Below are 27,223 nucleotides of genomic sequence, written 5' to 3' on the forward strand. Positions count from 1 at the left end.
AACTTAGTTACAGGAAAGTGTTGATAGAGCAACCATATCAAAACAACTCGGAATCGTCGCCATTTCTGCCACGAAACGTCGATTTTGAAGGTTTCCGGCAAGCACAGTAGCAATGGCTCTTTAGTTGCTGTCTGCAGGCCTCTGATAGTCGTTTCAAGTGTTTGATCGCCGTGAAAGTCTGGTACCTGGGAGTCCAACCCGGCCCGATCCGTCATTTAGCGGTTTACGTGTCTGACTGTTCAGTTCAGACGACAACAGAGCGCGTAAAGGGCGGTCTGTTTTTGTGTGTTATCGTGTCTCCGATTCGTAGCGGCAGACGACGGACGGTGTACACATCCAATATTGGTGTTGCCAGGTGAATATCGGTTTAAGGTGTGTCCTGATCGGGTTCTTTTCGTTTTATGTACTGCTGTTCAGCGGCAGTGAGGTAGCCGGCAAATTCGTTTTCCGGAACAGTGGCCAGTGGCGACAGTAGTTGTTACTACGCGCCAAAATAGGATTTGAAATTGAACCTCGGACAATTTACATGAGCTAATCCAAGACTGCAGATCTCTTTGTAGATTATTTACAATATGAGTGGGAAAAGAGGACCAACGCTCGCACTGAGTGGGAGCTCTGACGAAGAAAATTCGGACCATGATGAAGTTAGTCCAGATGCGTGTCCTACGTCCCCATGCAGTAGCACATCGAGCGGACCAACGTACGTGCGAACTGCTGGATTCAAACACCATGGACACACCTTTACATTTCAAAGGACTAAACAACCAAAACATAAGAAAAAGAAACAATCTTTTACGACAGACTGCCTTGTTTCCACCAGAAAGAAGGACCCCCTTGTTCTATTGGGCGGTCTGCCAAAACCTAAACCGAAAAAAGGTAAGTTGCGTGCCCCCCTTATCCCCCACCCACCCCCCCCCCCCCCCGAAACTGGCAGCTACGATTAACATCCAGGATAATGAATGAGTTTTATCGTAAACAATTCACAGAGGGTGCCTTCGGGCAGAAAACTAGTGAACAGTCACCCAACAAACCTGGTTACAGTCTTGAAAACAAAAGCAACAACTCAAAGTACAGGGAGAACACCTGTGGAAAGGTAATTACTTAAATCCCATTGAAATTAAAGGTCTTGATGACGAGGTCTTTTTAATTTTGACCTTTAAAATCAGAATCTAGGTGTGTGCTTCTCCCAGTATAGCTTGTGGTATCTTTAAATCATATAATTTTAGAAAATTTATAATAAATTGAATGAATACTTCGGATAAATAGAAAAAACAGCATACACTAGCAAATGGACAATTTTAGTTTCTTTGTCAATATACTAGAATAATTTATTCAGGGAAAAAAATATTGGTTCTTAGGCCAAAAAAAAAAAGAAATGTTTCTGGTCAGGTCTTTCTTTAAAAAATGGTGCGGCGACGCGAATTTTATTTTTTTTTATTTTTTTTATTTTTCCCTCAAAGGAGGGAGGAGGGTCAGTTTTATAGTTTTATCAATATAGTCACATATATACTGTTCATGCAGTCACTGATCATGCCCCCCAAAGAATTTTCTCTTTCTCTTCAGCCATTTTGGTTTGGTGTCAGCCACGGCCGCCGGCCACAAACAGAAAAAAAAAGGGTGACACGCTGTTGTTCAAGTGACGCGCGCGCTGACCAGAAACATTTCTTTTCTTTTTTTTGGCCTTATAACCATGATATTCATTGATGTGGTTAGAAAGTTCTGCCAACCTGGTCAATGCTACAAACAATGTCATTAAATTTGTTCCCTTTTCCTCATTGAAACCTATGTCATGTGATCTAGGTGTGGTTATTGCATATGAAATATGCATGAAGACTTTATATACGGCGCCATAAGGAAATTAAAGTAATGAGAGTAAATGACAGTGCCAGGTGGAGTTAGAACAAAATTTGACCAATGTAGATGCTAATTAATTTCCAAGCATTTTTGATTTGGAAAAAATTCACATCTTATAAAATGAAAACATTATGCTGCAATTCTTTCAACTATACAAACAAAATTTTGCAGTACACATAAAAACCTTGACAGATAAGTGAAACAGTTCTTACGGTGAGAGAGCTTGTTATACTAGGCTGCATTTATTTTTATTTTACATTAAAACCTATATCTCTGCTGAGTGTCAGTAAGGAGTGTGTGGTTTCTCATTCAGAAATTTGATTTGACTAACAAAAGTTTTTGAAGATTAGGAGACATGCTAGACATTTTACTGATTGTCTGAATAACAGTGTGACATAATTGTGCCTGTATAAAGGGATTAAGCGTGTACATGTTGCAGGTTGTTTTGAGTCCTTTAATAGAGATTTGTTTTGTTCACAATAGTATAATGCAGATCTCACACGTAGGGAAATTAAAATATCACAGAAGTCAAAATGTATTCACTTACCAGTAATTTCCAAAGCTATGCAAGAAATCTAGACATTAAAATCATTGTAGTTAATCTTTTTACTGTTAAATTAAACAGCTGGATGTCTTCGTCAGCATCCTGCAAATTTACAGTAGCAACTCCTGGTGTATTGCATTGCCAAATAAACCAGGAAATTGTATGTTACCCTATCTCCAACTGCTTTGAAGCTAATGCTAAATCTCATCATGTGACACTGTGCACTGAAATAAAAATGTAAATGTTTCCAGTCTCCCAAGTTACAGAAATTTTATTTTTTTCCAATTTCCATCTGGTGGTAGATGTCTCAACTGACTCTTAAAGTACTTTAATTAGGTCTGAGTGAAATTTTGTCCTACTTTTTCATTATTTTGTTGAGTGTACACACTGACATGAAAGAAAATAAAACATTTTTGAAACTTTTTGCAGTCATTTTTACTCCTACAATACACTGTATTTTCCACCATAAAAGTGTAAAGCTTAATTATTTCCTTCATCTTTATCCTTACTCTTTGCCAAAATTTACAGAGAATTTCAAACTTTTTACAACAGGATATTGTTATCTGATTAAAGTCTAGATAACAATGCTGCTGTCAAGAATTTGGAACATTGACAACAGCAAGGTACAACACCTGTACAGCTCATCTCCTTGGAGTAAATGTGATTGGTAATGAGACTAGAGTTACAGTCAGTGATATTTTCTGACCTCATTCCTGTAAAATTATTGGAGGTTTTTTATTTTAGAATTTGCCCGGTGCAATTTTTTCTTACCATGTGACATTGGTATTTCATTAAACGTACACGCCTTGAACTCATAGGGTATCAATCTGTTTCTTAGACAAACTTTATAACCAGTGTAATATATGAAGCAAACTAATATCAAATTCCTAATTAAATATGTCAATCAAAATTAAGGATTTCAAAAAAATTAATTGAACATGATCATTATAGCATAGCAAACAGTAGCAGTTTCCTATAACTCACCAAAAGCGTAATGAAAAGAAAAACATCACTTTTGGTAGAAAGAAATTCTATGCAAGAAAGAATATGAAAGTCATGGTTTAGAATATAAAACAGTTCTGTTCATTTTACTGTTGTAGGCATCACCTGTGGCTTTTCTGTTTCCCATAATTCTGTCCTTTGTTGCCATGGTGATGAGTACGCTTAGCTGCAAAATTGATTTGATTTGTGACATTGAAGTCAGAAATTGTGAAATGAGTTTGTCCAGAGCCAAGGTTTGGATTTTTGGAGAATTACTCTATCCTAACAAGGCAAATATAATAGCTAGTAGTTTTGTATCAAATGATAATCAATATTGAGTTTATGAATTAAGATTTACATTCTGTGACAGTCGTATCTGTGATTCCAGTGACTTTATCATATTTTCATGTTCTTGACTTTCTGACAACTGGTTCACCCTTTGAGTGCTGTAATTTTTTTTCTACTAAAATTTTAGTGTAACACTTTACCAATTTTAATGAATTTTTCTGTAATTTTTTTGATAATGTTGGACCAAATGTTCATTGCATTTCATTGGCCACAGTCTTTTATCAAAATTTTGGCAAAAATCTGAAAAAACTTGACTGGTTTTTTTCATACAGGTGACAAAAATTGAATTTAGCACTCAAAGGGTTAATATCTATACTTGGATTGTTATAAGGATTTTACAGCTCATTTCTGCCTGTAACCGACAGCTGTTTTCTTGATTACATTGATTATTGACCAGTGCAGTGAATTTTACATCTTGATAGTGACACAGTGAACAATTGTACTTGTAGAAAGCAGATACCCTGAACCCCTCCACCAGAATGGTTCGACCCAAACCTATTGTTATGAAAGGTGATTGTGGACCTGTTTACAGGCAGTCAGGGGTGAATATATAGTTTATAAAAACAGCTTTTCTGTAAGTCTTTTCCTAAAAATTATAATATTTAACAGAAAAATACAACAAAGTGTGTCCTTATTTTTTGAAATGGTCATTTTATGTGGAGAAAAAGTGATACAGACTCAGTAGATGAGTGTATGGAAAACAGTAGCCAAGCTCAGAAACTGTCTGTACAGTGTGTTTGCTTTCACCCCATTTCCTGGTATAGAGGTCCAATGTCATCATAGAAACAACAGGATTGGACCAAACTACTGTGGTAAAGGGAGTGAAACAGTTGCCATAGTCACCTTCCCCAAATACTAAATATTCTGGAAAGAAACAAAAATCATAAATCCTCTGCTGGGTTTTACAAAACATACTGTCCCGCTATGCTTTCCATTAGACACTGATCATCAATTACATTTATAGAAAATGTCAAACCACTGTTTTGATCCATTTTTTTTGCTAAGGTCAGCTGTATCAATGCGAGAAAAATGAACATTTATCAAAAAAGCAGTGACCTCTTATATGATATCATTGTCATATCTATTAATAGCCAGACCGTAGGGAGAAACGCCCTGAAGGACTTACAAAGATGTCTAGGGTTTACATTTGTAGTGGATTAATACCCTGGAAAGTGACAATCACAAAACAGGATGTTCACTATTGCGTAGAGGCATTCTTGTTGTCAGTGGTTGCCATGGCAATACCTTAATGGGGTCATATTTTCAACTGCTTCCAGCAATACTGATTGTTCCCTAATGTACATCAACAAAATAAAAAATAAAACACCCACAGAGGTTAGTAAAAGGAAAATATGAAATAAAACCAAGGTGAAATTGAAAATCATCTATGAAAAGTGATGTCTGCCTCAGAAAAAAGGAGTCAATTTTGAAACTTCATCAGAAAATATTTTTAGAAATGGAATTAGTAATATATTTGCATCATAAAATGAATACACTTTGCTCCAGGATATTTACATAATGGTCTGTGTTTATTTGCTAATTAATGGCTGATTTTACTTTTAACACTTTGAATGAGTTCTGTAATAGTAGTAACATGGTTAGAAGAGAGAAAGTGTTATAATTACATAAATACATTCTCAGAAATTTGAGGTTTGCTAAATTTTTATGGATAATAATTTCTAAGGGAATGTGGAATGCTACTGACATGCAAGTGTTTTCTATGATTCAACATCATGTCACATTTTACGGGTATTAGACAAATCAAAGAAATTCCAAGAAATTCCTAAATAGTAACTGAATATGTAATAGGAATTTCTCAAACTTTCTTTCATCTGCCTTAATTTTAAAGGTACAGATATTATATTTGTCACATAAAAACAGCTAAAATGTTGAGATTAATGCCAAAAATGCATTGCAGAAGTATTATTTTATCATAGGCACTTCAGGCGCATTTTGTTTCTTCAAGGAAAATTTAATGATCCCGTGTACTATAATCCTCTGCTAATCCTTGTCTTCACAAAGAAATATACAAACAGTTGTGGTACAATTGAACCAAATGTCAGTAGTGTGATATCAACATCCTCTCTTTAAAAGTTTTGTAACCTAAAAAATGGATTGTAGAGACTTTGTAAAGGTATTATTTGTATATATACCAACACAACCAAATGCCATAGTGTAATTTCAGCCTGTATTCCTGTCTGGATTTCATTCACAATGTCTTCCTACTCAGTGCATTTACTGATCTTGTTTCTTGTGATTTTTGTCTCCTTTGGTTCTTTAACATGCAGTGTGAGGAATATTAAGATCACTGCCTGAGTTTATTTTCAAAGGATCAGTACTTACTTATAATAAAGCATTGACTGCCAATTTTTTGTGGTCAAAATTTAAACCTACACAGCCAAAGTCCAATATACAGTTCTTACTGTAGTTAAAAATCCATATGGACTTAACCAAAGTTATCACATTTGGGAAGGGGGGGGGGGGGTCAGATGCTGGCCAGCTGATCACTAATCCACAGAAGTGTCTACTGGAAATGAAATTAATGTTATAGGAATATGTCACATTAAAACTTTAGTCGATATTGATAGTAATGGTTCTAAAAACTGCATTGCTACCCTATTAATATCTGTATTGTCTGCAGACTCTAAAAAATATCAGTGATGCAGTTACTGAAGTAATTCTTCGATAAAACTGAACACCAAGATACCAAAAATGCAAACAAAACTTAAGGTAGTACACACACAAATAAAACCCCAGAATTTTGTCACTTTGAAATCAGATGATCTGTTGTACAAATGTGATATACGATTATTTATTCATGCTGTGTGCAAATGTTTGATGTGTTGCAAATTTGATGTCAGAAAATTTTTTGAGCTACCGTCAGACCTTTGTGTTGGCAACACACATAAACAATGGTGGTATCACCAAGGGTCATAGGTCACTCATTGGATCAATACTAAAATTATGGCAACGTTGAAGAGACATTCTAAACATTCAAATCTTTACACAGGAATTCCAAACATTTGTTTTAACTTCCCCTTTAAATTGATAGTCTTCTGGGTTGTGAAGTTCAAGTTGAGAAACAGACAAAAAGACAGGCAAGCACCTAGACAAAGTCAGATGATAAAGATATTGCATGTATTTTAACCAACTGGCAGCTTTATAATTGAAATTTGAGCTGAATCAAAAGATATGTACCTTTAGAAAAACTGCCAACATATTGATCAATGTTCAAGATATATTGATCTTCAGAGTGCATGATAATATATTGCTGTCCTTCCCTCTAATTTCTAGTAAATACATTTATTATTATTATTATTATTATTACCTTTATTTCAGGCCATCGGCCCATACCAAGAAAAACATTAAAATGTAGGCATTACAGCGAAAAATAAATTTTATAAAAGAATAAAAAAACTACTGAAAATACTAATGCAATACATTCCTACAATGCTGCCAGAAAGTTGAATTAAAGTAAAAATCAGAATTAACACAACTGTATATTACAGAATTCTTGCTTTCTGTTAATCTTTTGCAAAAGTTCAATAGTAACTTTCGTTGCAATGAAGCAAAATCCAAATATTTCTTGATACAAAATTGTGACTGATACTCGCATCACGTTTAAGATCAAAAATTATTCGCAATGCATTATGATAAGCCACTTTTAGAGTTGACATCTGTCTAGCACTGTAGTTACACCAAACATTAAGACAATACATACTATATAAAAAGCTTCTAAAAAGGGAAAAAATTTATGGCAGAAAGAAATTAATGCCAGTAAGTATATTGTAAAGTTCCATGGCAACAAGAGTTCAAGTAGAGTGCATTTGCTAATACTGCAGGTTATGAACACATTTGTAGCATTCTCGACATTTTCAAAAACTATTTCTCGTAAATTTGGTAAGATTGAACAAAGCTTAGATAGGAAATGGAAATTTGGAGAGAATATTTAAAAAAAATTGAATCAGTATGGTGTATGCTTCTTGTTTTTGTGCAATGTCAGTTAAAACCAAAATAAGAGTTTGTAAACTTTCTGGAGTTCAACTGTCTATTGTGTGTCCGTAACTAGGCAGACGTAACAACACACAGTTGTTTGTAACTAGGAACTGTACTAGGATCTGATAACACATGTTCCGATATAGTCTGTTGCTTTAAACAAGATGATAAAGTAGCAATCGGTCAGTCGTGACTGCATTTTAATGGCTGCACTCATAAAATAGATGTCTGAGGTTGATGTATGGGTACTTTGAACTCATGAACAAACAATGAGAGATAATTAACAAAACAATTAGTTATCATTCGGGACTACTTCAAACTCACCAATACAAAGTGTAACTTTCAGCTTCAAGGGCAGTCAGATACATTTTCTGTTTACGTGGAATGTTATATTAATAATACAAGTCGGAAAAAATTCAGTGAAGATTTAAAGGGCCAGTACAGCTGTTCACTATTTTCACTTTAAATGTCAACTGCAGTTTCTTGTTCTACTCCCAAAAGCAGTTTTATTTATAGATACACAGTAATCAGCTTGTCAACTCAACCTGTACATGTGTAGACTGCATTATTATTGTTGACAAGTGAATTCTGGTCCAGGCTAGAATTCAAATGTAAACAATAAACATTGTACATGTTTAGACACTGTGTTGACAAACTAAAAAAATAGGTTCTTTAGCATGCTTTGGTAGTAGAACAATAATTTGCTTTAACACGCAAAATAAAAATAATGACAAAATTCTCAAAGATTAAAGCTACTGGCCGTTTAAGCTTGTTCATTTGTCTGTGTTTGTGAAGAGGTGAATGAATAGCTAATAAGTTGTAATACATTCAACATCTTAAAGGGACAAAGGCAGCCATTTTTCATGAATTTTGTTTGATGCAAGATACTACTGTACTTATATCATTTGACATGTTGAAAGATACTGAATGAATGGGTGACCATGCATATATTCGACCCCTGTTTTAGATAAATTAAATGAAACCATCACGAAAATAAATTTATGGTCATGACCATTAATTCATTTTCGCGATGGTTTCATGTATTGTGTCTAAAACTGGGGTCAAATATATGCATGGTCACCCATTTATTCAGTATCTTTCAACTTGTCAAACAATGTAAGTAGTATCTCATATCAAACAAAATTCATGAAAAATGGCTGACTTTGTCTCTTTAAAGGGAAGCGGTCATCGGAACTGTGCCTGTGCGAGTTTCTTGTACAAACAATGTATTTCATGCACAATATCTAGATCACCTAATTATCATAGCTGCAACATTTAAATTATACTATTTCATCACTCACAATAGTTCCTTGGATAGTGTTACTGTTTACATTGGTCGTATCGGTCCCATAGACCTTTGAGTGCAGTTCCAACGCCTGGTCATGTTTATATTAGATATTTACCATTTACTATTTAGTTATCAGACATTTCTTCAAGAAAGATGTTGTTGCCTTTTAGTCTTCAAGTCTACCAAAGAGTTAATTCTGAGTTGTAATTAATAGTAAAATTGTCTTTCGTAAGAGCAAGCATGATACAGGCAGTGTGTGGAATTTGAGATGTTCAATGATTGGTTTTTAATATTATCCTATCAGCATGGTATCCCGTTTCATTCCAATGAAGTAAAATCAGCAAAAATTGGACTTATTGATTTTACAAAACATTTCATATGTTGATGGAGTGTTAACACATTTGAAGCACACAAACAGCTTTGGTGTCACTTGTCACCATCTGAATATTCATATCAGCTAAAAAAGTTAATTCACACTGAATTATCTAACACTTTACTTTAAAAACTTCATAATAGGGTTTTTTATTTCCATCACCACCATAGATCATCACTTCTTCTTCCGAAGATTGTTCATTTTAAATGCAGTTTGTCTGAAAACTTACGCATGAACTTAAAAAAGGCAAACTCTTCAATGATTTCTTTCTGTATTTAAATGCAGGGATTTCAAAATTAATGTAGATATCATTAAAGTTGATGATTTTTGTCATATTCTGCTAACATTCTCTGTTTTACTGTATGATAAATCATCATTTTTGTCCTAAAATAAATTTTCATTATCAGCAACTTGGAGAACTTCTCAAAAAGTTTAATTAAAAATCTTATAATCTGTCAGTGTTACTGACATAAAACACTGTTCGACTTAAAACATTGAGTGTTTTGTTTTATGACATGAAAAATAATACAGGTCAAAGGTCAATGTCCTGGATGCCAATATTTATTCACAGAGTGATAACCAGTAAAATACAAAGTCTCCTGGGTGATGCTTGGTAAAGTGGTTTCAACCAATTGTTTATCGTGGATTGTGTGGACTTGTACACTTGGAAATAGGGGTGATCGGGTGAAAGGATGAAAGAAAGCTAATATGTATTTTTTTTAGTCCCAATTGATTGATATTAGATGTGATGAAGTCACAATCCTACCAAATGACTGATGAAAAAGCTAATGCTTGGACTTAAAGGGACAAAGTTGGCCATTTTAAATGAATTTTATTTGATACTAGAGAGTACTTAGGGACTGTCTCAGATTGTCGCAGAAGTTCAAAAAGCGAAATTTATTCGTTTAGGGGGGGGGAGGGGGTTTGACCTCCATTCAATTAGTGAACTTCAGTTTTGCACTTTTATTTTGTGATCACAAGTTTTTGTGTGTTTATTTTAAATTAAAGAAAAACTGCACACTCGTGCCAAAAAATTTGTAACTGTTTCCATCTCGTTTGTGCCCCAAACACAATTTACCGATAGGAACATTATATCCTAAACATTTCATTCATCAAATTATTCAAAGACAAAAAGTATCATTACCGCCCCTACCAAGTACAAATTGCGTGGTGTTCGCAAAGACAAAGAACAGCACAAGAGATGCAAAAAGGGAAAGTAAAATAAAATGAAACTTTTATGTGGTAAAATGGCCTGTTAGTACTCAAATCTGATTGATTACTTTAATTGTAATGTGGCAAGGGGAATACGTCTTTAGTAGCTATAGCAAAATGCAACATTGTACTCTCAGGCAGACATGAACATTTCGCACTTTTGAAGTTTCGTTTAGGGGGAGGGGGGAGGGGGTTTTGATCTAAACGAAGAAATTTCGTTTCTTGAACTTTTGCGACAATCTGAGACGGTCCCTTATATCATTTGACATGTTGAAAGATACTGAATGAATGGGTGACCATGCATATTTTCGACCCCGGTTTTAGACACAATACATGAAACCATGGCGAAAATGAATTAATGGTCATGAACATCAATTCATTTTTGCGATGGTTTTATTTATTGTCTAAAATTGGGGTTGAATATATGAATGGTCACCCATTCATTCAGTATCTTTCAACATGTCAAACAATATAAGAAGTATCTTACATCAAACAAAATTCATAAAAAATGGCCGACTTTGTCCCTTTAAATGGCAGAAAGTATCAACACAAGTTGGCATGTCATAAAAATATTAATGATTTTTAGACAATGATCAATTATAGTGTAAATGAAATATTTAGATTTTTAGAACATAATGTCTTCCATCATAGCTCCTGTAAACGTTCAACATGGAAAATTAGAAGTTGTCAACTTTGGTAAAGTTTTTATTTCTAGAAAGATGTGAAGGTCTCTTCCATTCATCCATGTTCAACAAAATAATTGCCTGCAATATAACGATCAATATATCACATTGATTAATTACATAACGTTACATTATAATGAGTTACCGTAACTTTTTATGAAACATAAAACTTGTTTTCTGTTATATTGCAACTCATTAATTCCCTTCTCCAGACATTTAAGTCAACTATTTAAGACAAGATTTTATGTGGAAAGCCTATGCAGACTATTAAATCTGTGGACTTGCCGTTAAATAGCTTTTACATTTTATGAATTGCACAAAGACTTTCTAAAGTAGGTGTTGTATTTGTAGCTGGTATTGATCAAAATTATTTCAAGTTTTATGCTGTGTATTGAGTGGACTGTAAATTCTCTTCCTGTGGGTATTTCAATCTACAGTCACAGGGCTTACAGAAAATGACAGTAGCAATGATTTATTGGCAAGATTCTGATCTCCAGGCGGAAAAAATGATTCCAACATCCTTTAGGATATCAATATACCCTTTGATAAGAATATTTTGGTAAGATGCAGGTATTATTCATGGTGTTGTGGGCTTTATCATTTGCAAACAGGGATGACAAGTTTATAGACCAGAGTCCTATCATTCATACATGTAGAGGGATTCTCCCATCCTATATCTGTGCACGACTTCAATAAAACACGCAAAGTTGAAAGTTTCTGTGATGAATTTCAACCTGTGACACAAGCTAAAGCTTGTTCTTTCTGTGAAGTGATAGCTATTACTGTCACATGGACCTAGCAATAAGTACCATATAACTACGATACGTGTGCCCCACCCTTACCCAACCCAATAGCAGATAGTCTACCCCGTAGTCTACCCATAGTCTATCCCCATAGTCCTGTAGGTTGTAACTCCATCCTGTAAAGTTGTCATTCCACAGTATTTGCCATGCTTTAAACTCTTGATTCAGTTTTATCAAGATTTGGAGAACTTTTTACAAGAACTCCTGACAAGGAAAGGATGAATTGAGATTTTGCCTTCGATGGTCAGTCAGAACAATAAGTCATATAAATTTACTGACTACAGAAACCTCTGTTTGGTATCCATGGTATCCATGGACCGAGTGGAATTTATCTTGACTGCGACTTGTGAAACAAAGGATGTTGTTATATTATTATGTGAACATGTGGTACACATGTGGGTTCTTTTTTACTTGCTTCTAACTTTAATTTTAGAATATATCTCCAGTTGTTTTTTATCACATATTGGAAATTTAAATTATATTGCGATGATAATAATAATAATAATAATAATAATAATAATAATTTGTAATAATAATTTGTAATAATAGTAGTAATATTATTATCAATATTCTTATTTTGTCATTATTAAAGAATCTCAAAAAACAGTATAATTACTGTAGGCGTTAATATCATAATTAGAAGTGAGATTACACAATGTTATAATATATGACCTTGTATAGTGATGGTGCTTAGATAAGAGTATGTAAATGGGATGATATTGTTAGTATCAAGTGATGATATGAGATAGGATAATTACACCTCTTTTGATTCTATGAATTCTATGAATTACTGTGGTTTAGAATGAAGGATGGTAGAGTGTAGTACTGAGGAGCTAACTCTTGGGATACCCTGGTTTAGCAATTTGTCATTTCATTGCTTTCAGAAGTACAGTCCACTTAGAGTTCTCAGCTCAATTATCCTGTCCATACATGTCTTGTAAAGTGAAGTATGTTCAGAGTTTTCAGGTGCATTGAATGTACAGGTTGTCATGGCAATATGTGCAAGGGCTCTAACACTTTCCAAGGACAAATAAAGCAATTACTACAATGTGAAGAGACTGTTTGACTGAGTTTCAGGGTTGTCAATTGTACCAGTGTTGACAAATTGTCTGTGAGCAATGATGTCACAATAGCATTTGATATCACTGAGACTGCAGGCTACATAAAGTATATGCACTGTATGCATATACATGTACTGTACATTTGATATCACAGAGACTGCAGACTACATAAAGTATATGCACTTTTTGCATATACTGTACATTTAATATCACTGAGACTGTTGGCTACATAAAGTATACATGTACATGTATATACTATACAGTTGCTATCACAGAGACTGCCAGCTATACTGTATAGTTGATATCATTGAGACTGCCAGCTTAGATAAAGTACATATGTATATACTGTATATGTACTGTACAATTGGTATCACTGAACCTGCCAGTTGTATAGTTGTATATCATTGCATGATAAAGCTAATTTGTCCCACATTTTCTTTGAGACTTTCTGAAATTTGATACAATAGAAAACAGAAATTAAGTATTTAGTTGCTAGAAATGCTGTGATGGAAAAAGTAAAAATCACTCCAGGAGCATTAACTGCAAGCCAAAGCAGGATATGAACAGACAATTTTGTCCAAATCCCAAACAAGCTGATATCGCTCATGCTGTGTTATATTCAGACATATCTATAAACACTAGTGACAGTATTGGTTGTCTTGGTCACAATAAGTCTTGGCACAGTCATGAACTTCAAATTATCACTTATGATCATCTAACGCATAATTAATTACAAAGATGAAGAGGAAGCCAGATATCCATAGATATTTGATGACGCTTTGATTAATTTGTTAATTGTAATGGTAATTCTATAAATATGAAGGTACATGTAGTGGTGTTACATCACCAGCCATAGCTGAACGGTTGATAAAAAATGAAAATGACAAATCATGCACAGAATAAAACTAGCTTTTAAAATAAATTTTTTGCGCCAAAGATACAATAAAAACAATTTGGGCTTCATTTCAGGGTTATGCTGTCAATAAATGATATATGAATATGTAAACTGACAACCATATTTTATTTACATTAAATTTTATTTAATAATCCATTGCACATTTGTATTTGCTGTTCATTGTGTTTTCATGTACATTAGTTTTCCTGTTAGAAAATAGATCGGACATGACATTTGTCATTTACAATTGTATTTGAAGTGAAATACAGCATCCACTATGTTGTATAAATCTTTGTTGAGTTTACAGGTAATGTGAATATTAGTCAGTCCTGTAAATATGTTTCCATGGTTACTCTGGCAGACAAGAGTTCCAGTCAGCACTATATGATACAATTCAATATTTCAAAAACCAGAACAGCTGTGTCATAGAGTGGAAAATCAGTTCCTTTGAAGCGTCAACTAACATTTCATAAGATACTGATCTCTCTATTACCATGTCACTTTGTGTGTACATTTCTCTGTCAAATGTCAATCATAAGTCAGTTGCCTGTACACTTCAAATATAGAGCCACCCAGCTCTGCGATAATTTTGTTATTTACGTCCATTATAAAACAACACAAACATGCAAATCAATTCTGTAATTGTAGTGAAAGTTCCAATCTCTACCATAACATTGCCTGTGACAGCTTTGTGGACAATCTATCATTAATTGACCAAGAAAATAATTTTTAACATTGTTGTTAATGCTCCCCTTGAGGTTTAAAATTTCACATTTCACATCTGATAGATTAATATGCTACAGATATTAATATCTCAAAGTGTTGACATAGTGTAAATCACAAAGTGTTGACATGTGAGATGGAAAAGGTAGTCTCAGAAAAAGGGCCAATGTGAAATGCATATGTAGTTATTGCCCTGGAAAATATGTGAACGTCAATCTCAATAGATAATGATTGTTTGCAAGGTGCATAAAAAAGTAGCAAAATCATTCATAATTTCTTATTGTACATTGCCAGTGTGTCAATTCTGCCCAAAGTGATATGTTCAATTTCCATACTGTTTGGTTGCCATGGTAGCCACTGGACAGAGATGTAGCAATAATCTCATACATGTTGGCAAGTATCAGGTATATCCTCTGTTTGGTTCGTCGTCATTACACATTTTGGTAGTTAGGAATATCTAGGTCATTGGTCGCAATATGACGTAAGCTTGGCAATTTTACAGTTATCATTTATTTCCCAATGCTGAGTAATTAAACAATGCAAAAACATGATGATGATTGAGTATGCCAGTAATATTTGCACTAGACAAACACAAGACATAAAAATTTAATGTTTGCAGTTTGTTAAATGGCAGAGAGCAGTGGATGAAAACAAATGTGAACATCCCATGAGAAATAGATTATTGGTTTGATGATGATGATGATGATGACAATGATGAAAATTATGATAATTAGAAATTTGTGTTCTTTTGGCTTTTAAATATTTCTGAAAAAATAAAAGTGTGTAATATTAAAATGATGTATTATGTATGAATATGCCACAATTTATACATATACCATATGTAACGATGATGTGTTACAATGGTATATGTAACGATGATGTGTTACAATGGTATATGTAACAATGATGTGTTATGGTGATGATGTTTTGGAAGGTCTCATTCACATGTTAGTCTCACTGACAAAACAGTGCGCATTGGGTGTGCAGTGTTACCATGGTTACTGCATCACTTCCGATATGAGTTTTCCTTCAATCAAACAATGAGATTGGCCCACATGGGAGAGATATTAGCAGGGTCCTTTGGCAGACTATTTACCTCCACAGATATTCACCAACCGCAGTGAAAAACCAAATATTCAAATGTATTGAGCAAGATACTAGAAAATAATGATAGGCTTATTTTGTACTTATTCTGAATTACTGGTTATTTCATGGAGAGTACAGTACCGCAAGGCAAGGCTTATTTTATAGAAATGACCCGGTAAATCTTGCGTAAGATATTTGGAGAATACATTTTGGTGTTTCATTGATACAATATTTTTGCTATCATTCAAATACGTTGCTTTTTATTGAATTCTTTTGAAAACTGTTATGTTCTTATTTCAAAAAAGAAATCTCTTTAATGTGCATTGTGTGTTGCCATAGCAACATCCCCAAACAAAGCTGGCACACATTGAGCTTCTATTGGTTGTCACAGAAACATGATAATCCTGCTCTGAGCTGGTCAGATATTCTGAAATCCAGGGTAGCAATGTATGGCAAGAATGTGTTTTACAACATTTATTAAATCAGCGGATTGGGGTTTGTGATAGGCGATATTAGACTCTGAATTCATACAACAATATGAATTGATTCCCTGTTTCTAAATGTTCATCACCTTGACCTGTTTTATTCCCTCTTTTGAAGGATGATATCAATATATTTTTGTGGAAAGAATGAAAATGTGACCCTGGGTATAATGTGTATAAGCACTCACTTTTAAATGATGACCAGAGAATTAAATCCCGTGTCAGGTCATTTAAATGCAGATTTTATGTGTAAATTGTCAGACTGAGTATAGTATGGTGTGACCGGATCTCAATGGTGGTGACAGACGTTTACAGAGAGTCCTTGTGTACAGGGTGTGCGTGGTTTACCTTGAGATATAGGGACAGGTCTGAACAAGACTAAGTCAATTCAGTGTATACAGTGCATTGTTCCTGTGTCACTCTACAGTATTTATTGTACTCTGCCTGGATTATCCTGTCCTTTAATACCCTTTAACAAATATAACTGGAACTTTTCAAATATCTCTGCCACTATTTTCTGGTTGTCCCTTCCAATGTTTATTTCCAATTCTGTTCGTTTCAGTCTGTTGTTCAAATTATTTAATGGTGAAATTTAATCTCCACAAGATCTGCTTGTTACTATGAGTAGGGATTTTAGGTCACGTGACATTTGTGTTGAACGTACGCGTTCGATGCAGGTCTAGTCCGAACTTTCGTGTTAATTCTAAATAGACCAAATAATCAGAGAAAATGAAACTGTAGTGTTGAAGATTATTATTTAACTTCATTTTGGGAAATTTTCACTTTTGTACTACGATAAATGGCAAAGCAGCACGACTACAAACTCACGCGTCCCGGCGATTTTGGCGTCCATTATGAGCATTGTGCCGTGACCTCGAATGTCCCGCGAAGGAGATCGAACATATACCTCTTTGATAGGCTCTCCGCATGACTTATTCTGATCGCATCACTATTTTTTGGGGTTGGTACGAAAGTAGAGATCATGGGCTTCATTTTGAGGGGGCAAACGTTAAAATCGGCCGAGAAAAACTCAATCTGTGATCAAACTTTGTGTTTCGGTTGTGTTTTTTTGAAAGAAAATCTTGATTTCCTTAAACGTTCGGCCCCAAAATTAATTTTATGATAAATATTAATTGTAATTCTGCAATAATTACGAGTCTGACGATGCGAAAAATGATGCTTAAGGCCCTTTTTAGCGAGTATGGTTTCACCCCAACTTTACATCCGGGCACTCCCAGGAATCACATACAAGTAATCGGCGCTTCGCCGCATGTTCTGTGTCAGGAGGCCTTAAAGCTGAGTTCCGACGTTCATGATTTTGCAGCTAGATTTGTCTGATTTCTTATCTAACGCAAGGATCTAGAGAAACATACTTTACCCTTTCAAACGTTATCTTGTTCGAAGTAGTTTGACTTCCGGGTGATATTTTTCGATAGACACTGGGAAGTTGTCAAGCCAGCACTGCACTGCAGTGTAGGCATACGCACGAGCACCACACTTTGCCGATACTATACTGAAATTTTAGTTTCTATCTTTAGTTCACGAGAAGGGGACTATTTTGGTTCTCTCTGAAGAACAAGGCCATAGATTATTAATTTGTTCTTTCCTCATTGATGGTGTCCCGGACTTTGAAAAGTTGTATTTATACTGGTTTGTATTTCGGATCGCTGACTTCGACATGTTCGAGGGTCTATGTTATTTCCGGGGCAGCTTAACTTTGCATCCAGTTTAATGCAGTTGTTCATTCTATAAATGCGTGTTGCTGTTTTACGGCATTGACAAAGGGTTGAGAACGAAGTTTTTTTGACTTTTTGGAAAAGTTCTTTGTTTTAACTTTAAATCGACATTAAGCAGACATATTTCATAATCATTTAATAAAAGTTGTAATCACACAAAAAAATTTTTAAAAAAATTCGAAGTTCAAATTAAAAAAAATCTAAAAAAATATTTTGTTAAATTTAAATCAAGTTCTAAAATGTCACAGGTATCATTTGATTGTTTACATGTATTGTTGTTTATTTGTTTACCTTGTAAATATAAATCTAAATAACTTTTTTCATATATGCAAAGTAAATATGATGGAATATGATTATCATATTTCTGTAGATGTTCACAATACATAATGCATACAGCGATCAATGTCACAGGTATCATTTGATTTTTTACAGGTATTGTTTTTTGTTTACCTTGTAAACAGCATTCTAAATAACCTTTTTCATTTATGAAAATTAAAAACCATTGAGCATTTCGTCAGCAATATCCACAAAAAATTTCATCAATTTTCAATAAGAAATCCTTGAGTTATTGCAAAAAGCACAAGAAATTGCAATTCTAGTTTCCTCAAACAATGTTCAAAATGGGGTCACCTGGTGGTTATGATAACTACAGGTGTCTACCATGGCATAATTTCTAAATAGGAGAAAGTTTTTTTCAAATTCAACAGGACATATCTCTGCATGTACTGAACCGATTTTCATCAAAGAAAATGCAATCAATTGGTCTTGAAGAGAGCTTTCTTTTGATATATAATTTATTATTATTGTAGCTGTCTATCAATTTCATGTAAAATCCCTAATATGAGTTTGATTCTTCAACTTGGCTCAAAGCCAAGGATAAGAAAACCATTTCTAATGCACATTTCATGGGTTCAAAAAATTGATATTCATATGTATGTCAGCAAAGCCATTCAACATTTAGGTCTAAATTCATTGGTCAAGGTAAATGCCGTGTCTATGCGGTGACATTACAGCCATTGTCTTTTATGTGTCCTTGTGACATATGGCAAAAGTTTTGACTGATTTTAACCAGACAGATTCTTAGCATTGCAAATCTGCAGGTCCAAGTGAAACTTATATGGCTGGACATTGTACCACTGAATTTGACCACACCTGTAATATAACACTTTGTAGGATTCAGCTTTCCCCCAGTGTTATTAAGCCAATGAGTGCTGTAATTTTTCCCACCACAATTTTAAGTGCAACATTTTACCATTTATTATGAATTTGCTGTAATTTTTTCGATAATTTCAAATAAAATGGACATCTCATTCATTGGCTTCAGTTTTTTATCAAAATTTTGGCAAAAATCGGAAAAAATTGACCGGGGTAATTTTTGTAAAGGTGACAAAAATTTACTTTTGTTCTCAAAAGGAAAACCATTACCAGTTTGTAGTGCTGATGAAATTACAACATAATTTTGCTGTATCATTTTTCAACTGCACTTATTGACTTGTTTGTCTTTTAATTTCCTACAGATCCACTACCGATGAAGTTACGAGCATTACCGCAGTCTTTCTGGCAGCAACCTAACGCCATCAACACTGCATCACCAGCTACAATGTATCCAGTACTACCTCCATTGTATAAACAGGATGCTGGTGAAGATGTCCTAGGTAAGGTCACTGAACTTTTGGAGTCCTCAATATGCTCTAGGTAGGATAGAATGTTTGTCATACCAATAGCTGGTTAATCCTGTCTCCCCTATTTCCCAGTGTAGAGGCCCAACTATACCATAGAAAGCAATAGGATATGGTCAAATCATGGTGATGAATTAGGGTTAAAACATCAACTACCCGTGTTACATGTGCCATTTTTCCAACATTTTGGATGTCTACAGTTTGGGATAATTATTGGCCCCAAAATCTGGAAAACATCAAGTTTGGAACTGAACTGAGCTAGTGATGAGTTGTTTAGATTTTTTACCTTTGACAAGTGAACTCTTTCAAGGAGATGGGTGTGAATTCCCCAGTATATGTACCTTCACTGGAGAATATAGTTTCCCGAAAGTTATGAGAAACACAGACTAAAAGTATAAATTTTCTAAAACTTCAATTCATATGGTAAACTCTGATCCAAGAAATAGTTCATTACAGACACATTGAAGATGTAATACTCAAATGTCATGAAACATGGAAAGAAGATGAAAAACTATTTGAACATTTCATATGCAGGGATAGCTATAATTGCTGATGAAAAACTAGTTTAGTTTCTCATGCAAAACATGCTGGCAAGACTGAAAAAGACTGGGCCTTAGAATGAACAGTCTTATATTTACAAATTAATACAATCCTAGGTGGTTTATCTGCTTTAAAAAGCTGTGGGAGGCCCCCTAAGAAAGCATCCATTGATTGAATAATCAGCTGTGCCAGATCACTGTGACATCTACAGTGTTGAATCAATGAATAATATGACAGTTGATTTGGAATGAACTCCCATGACAAGACAATATACTATGAAATCAAATATCTGTGGTTCTTTTGTCTGCAGATGTCAGACCGGTAACCCCACCTGACGAAAGAAAAGAAGAAGAAAAAGATGAAAAGGAAAAAGAAAGAGAGAAGGAAAAAGAAAAAGAGAAAGAGAAAGAGAAAGAAAGAGAGAAAGACAAAGACAAGGAAAAAGAAAAGGAAAAAGAAAAAGAGAGTAAAGATAGTAAACCAGTGAAACGACCACAAATACAACCTAGACCTCCAGCAAGGATTATCACAGCGTCATCGGCAGAAACTGACTTACTAGTGACTCTCTTTGATGGAATAGAAAATGACAAGAAAAAAATTATAAAGAGGGGCAGGTAAGAACACTATGGCAATGTGAAACCTGTTGTGCAAGAAATTAATTCAACCACTTTTTTTTTTTCTCAAAACAAAATTATATTTAACTCTTATCAGTTTGACCACCGATGGAAATTGGGACTTTCTTAATCTCTAATAATGCGACCCACCAATCGTGACAAGCTGTTTTGAACATTTTATATTTGATAACATACACAGAACAATACAATGTACAGAATAGAATGTCTTAGTCGAGACTTCAGGAAAGTCCCCATTATATCTTTTAATCATCCAAAATGGTAAGCATTATAATCACTGAGGAACTGTCAAAAAAGTTAAATTCCTAATAATTAGACTACTAAAATTATTTAAAATCTTACTAATTTTTGTAATTATTTTTTTTCTGGTCAAATTGATGGGGTTTTTATGGTAGTTCAAAATTCACCAGTTCCACATTGCTGGATTCGCCAGTACATGTCACAGATGTCATGACTGGTGGGAATACTCTCTGATCTGATATCTGAATTAGAAAATAAAAAACTTCCTCTTTTCCCTCCACAGACCTAAGAGGGTGCAGGTTACTGAAAGCAAAGGCCCACTCCAAGGAGATGATCCGTACATGTTGGACAACATTGCTGAGGGTCTCTTACCCATGTTATCACTTGAAAACTGCAAACACAGCACTGTGGCTACACATCAACTCTCCATGGTCTCTGTCAAAGAAGGTGATAAAAGTATTACTTTACCTTCACTTAGTGTGGAACAGAACTACTCACACATGCTCTCTGAGTTGGTGAAAGCGCTGTGAATGGTTACCATGGTGAGGGAGTCAGGTGATGACTCCTAGAGGCCAAAGGTCACAGGTGCGAGTCTCCCTGAGTGCATCAGTCTTTATCGATAATACGGCAAATGGAAATTGAGAGTACAGCATTTGATGTACACCTTCATCAGCAGCGAACTATTGATCATTTAGCAGAACTGAAGACAAACCTTATTTGAGTGAAAACAAGGTGATAACACATCCGTGGATGAAAAGTTTTACAATAGCAGGTCACAAGATGGCTTCTCTGCAAGGATGCAAAATGCTGCCCTCAGGCAAAAAATTCACAGTTGCTTTTGTTTTTTTTATAATAACAAGAGTGAGGCTATTGTCCAACCATTAAAATCCAGTAAACTTAAGTTTTTGTATATTCAGCTCTGATAACATTTGAATTCAGATAACACAGGAGAAGATCTCTCAGAGGTCAAACAGCAAACCATGTTTTCCTTTCAGAGGTCAAATAACAAACCATGTTTCCCTCCCAGAGGTCAAATATCCCTCTCAGAGGTCTAATATGGCATGAGGTCAAATAACCAAAAGTGTTTCACCAAGAATCATGAATTAAATCACAGCCCACATTGAAAGTCGTAAGAGGAAAGTAATCAGCAACAACCAAACTGTGCAGTGTCTAGTGATGTGTACACGATGCTTGTGACTCCTGTGGCTTGAAACAAAACGACAATCTGAATCTGAAGCCAAGGTTAAGTTGTTGATGGAACGTTTCAAAATTTTTGATCATAAGCTCAGTGTGGAATACTCAGACAAGAAGTATCATGTCAAACATAGAAGTATTCTTGACAGATTTTAAAATGGTTGAACAGGGAGTATTATGTCACAATGATGTTTTTGTGATTTGAAATATGACAGACACAAGCTAAGTCTACAGTCACATTTGATCGAGTTTTCAGGTTCAAAAGAGTGGTACAGAGAAACTTGAAGTTTGGTTTCAAGCCATTGCAGTCACTAAGTCAATGTCTTTTATTCCAGAACAATGCATATCAAATTTCTTTGAATTTCAAAACTTATTTTTATTCAAGCATGCATTTAGACATAACAAGAAACTCCTTCCAACTTTCTTGTGTTTCAGCTGTCAAATTAGTGACTCATTTGAAAATTTATTATTTAAACTTTTCTAAATTCAAACTTTCTGTGTTGTCAGAATTCCCTCAATGTTGTTTTAGCTTTTGGACGTAATACCCTCAATGCCTTGCCCACTTTCTGATGTAAAATTCCATTCTTTCTGACTAATTCCATCCATTCTTGCAATTGTACTATACTAATGGTTCTACTCCGGAATAAAAAGGATGTGATGCATTCTACACAGACTCAGTACGCCCAAGAGATCAAGTGATCGCGGTACAAACAAACCCACATGTGCACTAACGCGTGTGGAAATACACCTTCGTCTATGTGCGTTTATACACGTGGGTTGGTTTGTACTGTGGTCCATTTGAATTCCGGGTTTGACCTATTCCCTCCATGTTATATTTTTGACTATATTCCCTCCACACCTTGCCCTCTTTTTTGATGTAAAATTCCATTTTTTCTGACTAATTCCATCCATTCTTGCTATTGTACTATACTTGTTCCCTCCATGTTCTGTTTTAGACTCAATTCCCTCCTTGCTCACTTTCTGACTAATTCCATCCATTCCTATTTACTAATTCCCTCCATGTTGTTCTGTCCGTAGACACAATTGAGAATTTCTTCACCTAAAACTTCCTTTAAAATCGAGTTCCCTCCATGCTGTTACAACTGTTAGACTTAGAAAAGCTATTATACATTTTAAAACGACTTCCATCCATTTAAATTCTATCTTGGCCTTATAAACTTCCCTCCATTGTTTTTTTCGCATTTACGTTTTCCTACCTATTTCACAATTTTCCTTTACAATATACCGGTACTTGCTTTCAGGATGTGGACATCATTCCCTCTGTACTAGAATTTTTAAAAAAATGCGAACTAGACTGCTTCCTATAATTTACATAAAATCCCTCCATGTGTTCTACTTTTTAGACAAAATCCCTCCAAACTAGCCTGTTTTAAACCCTTTCACCCCTATTCTCAGTGTAGAGGTCCAACTTTGCCATAGCTTACAATGCATATAGGTCAAACCATAGCGGTGAAAAGGTTAAACCAATTCCTTTTGACAGTGATTCTTTTTTCAGATATCCTTCAACTTTCTATACTGTCTGCGTGGTTTGAGAATACATGTATTCGATCAAAACTTAAAAAAGCATGTCACTTGCACGGACTTCTGCGTGTAAGTTTCAAATTTGTGTGCTTTCAAACAAAGAATTATGTCAAATTCTAAATTGTTGTCATGTGATCTCAGACACTTATGTTGCCACAGCAACAGAAATTATGTTTATACAATTGACATGTAATATAATAAGAAAATATGTAAATTAAGTTTTTTTTAATGAAAATTATGAATTTTACTTCACATGTGTACAGTGTCTTATAACATTGTAATATTTGAAAATATTCAGGTAGGTGTGTGCCAAATTTATGATTGAAAAAGTTTGGCAGTTATAAGCATTCTGGAAAAAATTTGTATGATTCTGACATCATATGTGTATCACATGAACATCTCATGAACATCACATGAACATCGCATGGAATATGTATTGCATAAAATGCAGAGATATGAAGATTGAAGTGGTGATCTGTTTCAAATATCACAGATTGATGATGAACAAGAATGTATCTTGTTCATATATTAGACAGTGATATCACATATGGGTCAGCTTCACTACATTATAACCAACAAAATTCTCTGTAACTGATATTTAAATTATACCATGGACACCTTCTCTGTAATATAGCAATGTAAATTAAAAAATGAATTTATTTCATTATTTATTTGAATGTGGTGTAATATTAAGTTTTTATGATTTAGCTTGCTTTATTTATGACAAGTACTGAAAGTTTATTTGTTTTCTTAGATATATCATCGTTGTTTTGTGCTGTTTTTGTTTTGTTGACTTGATCAAAATGATGATCGATGTTTGCTGCTGTGTCATTGCATTCTAAGTTTTGTCCATCTGACAGGAAAGCCGCTCTGTCAGATCGTTTCAGCAAATCTTAACATTAGCTTTGTGACCTAACCTTATCTTGAGTTGTTGGAATTCTGCCCTTTTAATTTGTGCTTTGTCAGAAATTTCATTTCTGTGAACATGTCCTTCTTGTAGCCTGTCTGCTTTTTTATCAATTGTGTTCCACTGTCGTAATGACCAATTGACATTTAGTTCCCCCATGGCGCCCTCTAGAAATGTTGGTTTTGCTCACTTTCTTTTTACGTGTTATGTCATTAATCTGAATTTGGCCAGATTTTCTATGTTGACACACATTTCCTGGTGTGCTATACTTGCAATACAAAGACTTTTCTCTCTTCAAGCTGCAAACCCCTAATTCCCTGTAAACAGGTCCACAATCACCATAGATAACAATGAGTTTGGGGAAAACCATTGTTGTGAAAGGGCTTATTAATTTGCCATTTGGATGCTTGCTATATTAGTCTGTATTTTGATAGAAATATACATAAGAGTAATCCTGTATTCTGGTTGCCATGGTAACATCACACTACTTGATACCGGGAATTCCAGTTATCCTGGTATCACATGGCTGTCCAGAAGACAAAAATGATGCTGGTAGTTTTTAATATAATTTTATATAGCTATGACGTCTTCGATTGCTGTCAAAGTACTGACTTGTAGCGCCCTGATCATTGACTAAATGCCGTGGTTTATTTCTAAATACAATGCAAAAAAAGCTAACATTGTTAAGTAATGCGTATTTGTAATGTACAGAAAACAGTTTTTCTGTCATATTTCCTCATAAAATTTGCAATGTCTCTATGCCTAACATTGGATCTTCAATCCTGCAAAACTCCACAATTAATATTCATCTTTTAAAAGTCACTGATAGACACAAAAGCCAGTGTCTTATCATGCAAACTTTTGTATGTTGTACAATTATTTTGAAAAGAATGACATACGACGGAGTATGCAGTCCCAAATAATTGGTCACTAATGTTGTATAAATTCGTCTTGTAAGATGCAAATGCAAAAATGCTTTATTTTTGATACTCCAGATTGTGGACTTAATATGTATCTATACACACATTTCAAATAGCTGGTTATGTAAATTATGTAAAATAGAATTTACGATAGTGTAATGTATGAATTATTTCCAGTTTACCAAGTAAGAAATTTAGCATTGGCTTTATTTCCACTGTTTGGACAGTTGTGATAGCAACTGGATTGATAGAAATTCCAATTTCATTTCAATAATGATGGTCACATTGAACTGTAAATAGTATTAATACAATGATTGTGACAACTGGTGCCACCACAAAACCATAACCTGTGTGAGTTTGAACCCATGGCAAACAACAATATCACAGATACATTATGGGTGTTGAAGCACTGCAGACTAGATGTGGTGGGTGTCTGTGATTTGGTAGAAATCTTTTAAACCGTTTTTACAATGTCCGTGGAACAACTTTCACAAGTTCTGTGAATACAATAAAAGAATGCATTTCATGGACAATTTTTGTCGATTGATTTCATTTTAATTCCAATTTTTCATTGAATAGCTGAAAGCAAGTGAAGTATGATCATGCCAACTTTTGTCTAACAAAAGTTTTCGAATTCTTTGAGTGAAGTGTTGCTGTAATACATAGAATACAAATACAGACAATGCAAGTCAATCTGTAATCAAGTATCGTTTTCCATGAAGTACAACAATCAGTGTTATGTTCTCATAAACCTTAGGACACACTATGAAAAGTACCAACAAATCTACCCTTCCGCAAACTGAATTCTAACACAGACTTTTTCCAACAGAACAACTGGTAATACCTGAAAAATTTATGATAAAGATCGCCTGAGGGCGCTCTTCTTATCCGATCTTTGTGGTCGTAGAGGGTCTACTCAAGAGATATATTTTCTGGTGAAGGGCGCTTTTCTTATACCCGATCTGTATGACCACCCTCTCTCAGAGATTTAATTCAGGTTAGAGGCAGCTGAGTCATGTGACATATCTCTTTTGGATTGCAACACTGTGGAGGCGCTTTCGATTTTGCACAATTATGGTTGTATTCTAGTGAGCAGACAAAATTAAGAAAACACTCATATTTTTATTTAAAGGGACATAAGATGTAATTGTGGCAAGTTTTTTCAGTATTCTGCTTCTGTATCTCAACTACTGTGTCTGACCCTAATCCATTTGTCATGCTGAAATTTTGAGTATTCTTTTTGTCAACACAGCTTGTATGTGTGTAGTGATCATTGTTTATTGTTTACAAATGAATTCTAGTCCGGACTTGAATACAGTTTTCAACAATAACAATGGAGATTATACTCATATAGGTTGTGTTGATATGCTAAATACTTGGCATTAAATTACAGTTTAGGGATTCGATGCAGAAAGTGTAGGGAAACCACAAAACAAAAGTTCTGAAAAAATAGACAAAAGATAAAGCTTATGGAGCTTGAAAGTACTAATTATTCAAGTATAAG

General features: G+C 34.6%; 1 protein-coding gene across 1 annotated transcript; it reads left to right on the forward strand.

The window, feature by feature from the left end:
- Positions 1-26,252, forward strand: LOC139137675 (E3 ubiquitin-protein ligase BRE1A-like). The gene is made up of 4 exons (XM_070705886.1): positions 1-876; positions 19,583-19,720; positions 20,595-20,898; positions 21,440-26,252. The coding sequence occupies exons 1-4, from the start codon at positions 573-575 to the stop codon at positions 21,684-21,686; spliced, it is 993 nt and encodes a 330-aa protein (XP_070561987.1). The 5' UTR covers positions 1-572; the 3' UTR covers positions 21,687-26,252.
- The last annotated feature ends 971 nt before the right edge of the window (positions 26,253-27,223 follow it).

This window comes from Ptychodera flava, chromosome 7 (assembly GCF_041260155.1).
Source record: "Ptychodera flava strain L36383 chromosome 7, AS_Pfla_20210202, whole genome shotgun sequence".
NCBI classification, from domain to species: domain Eukaryota; kingdom Metazoa; phylum Hemichordata; class Enteropneusta; family Ptychoderidae; genus Ptychodera; species Ptychodera flava.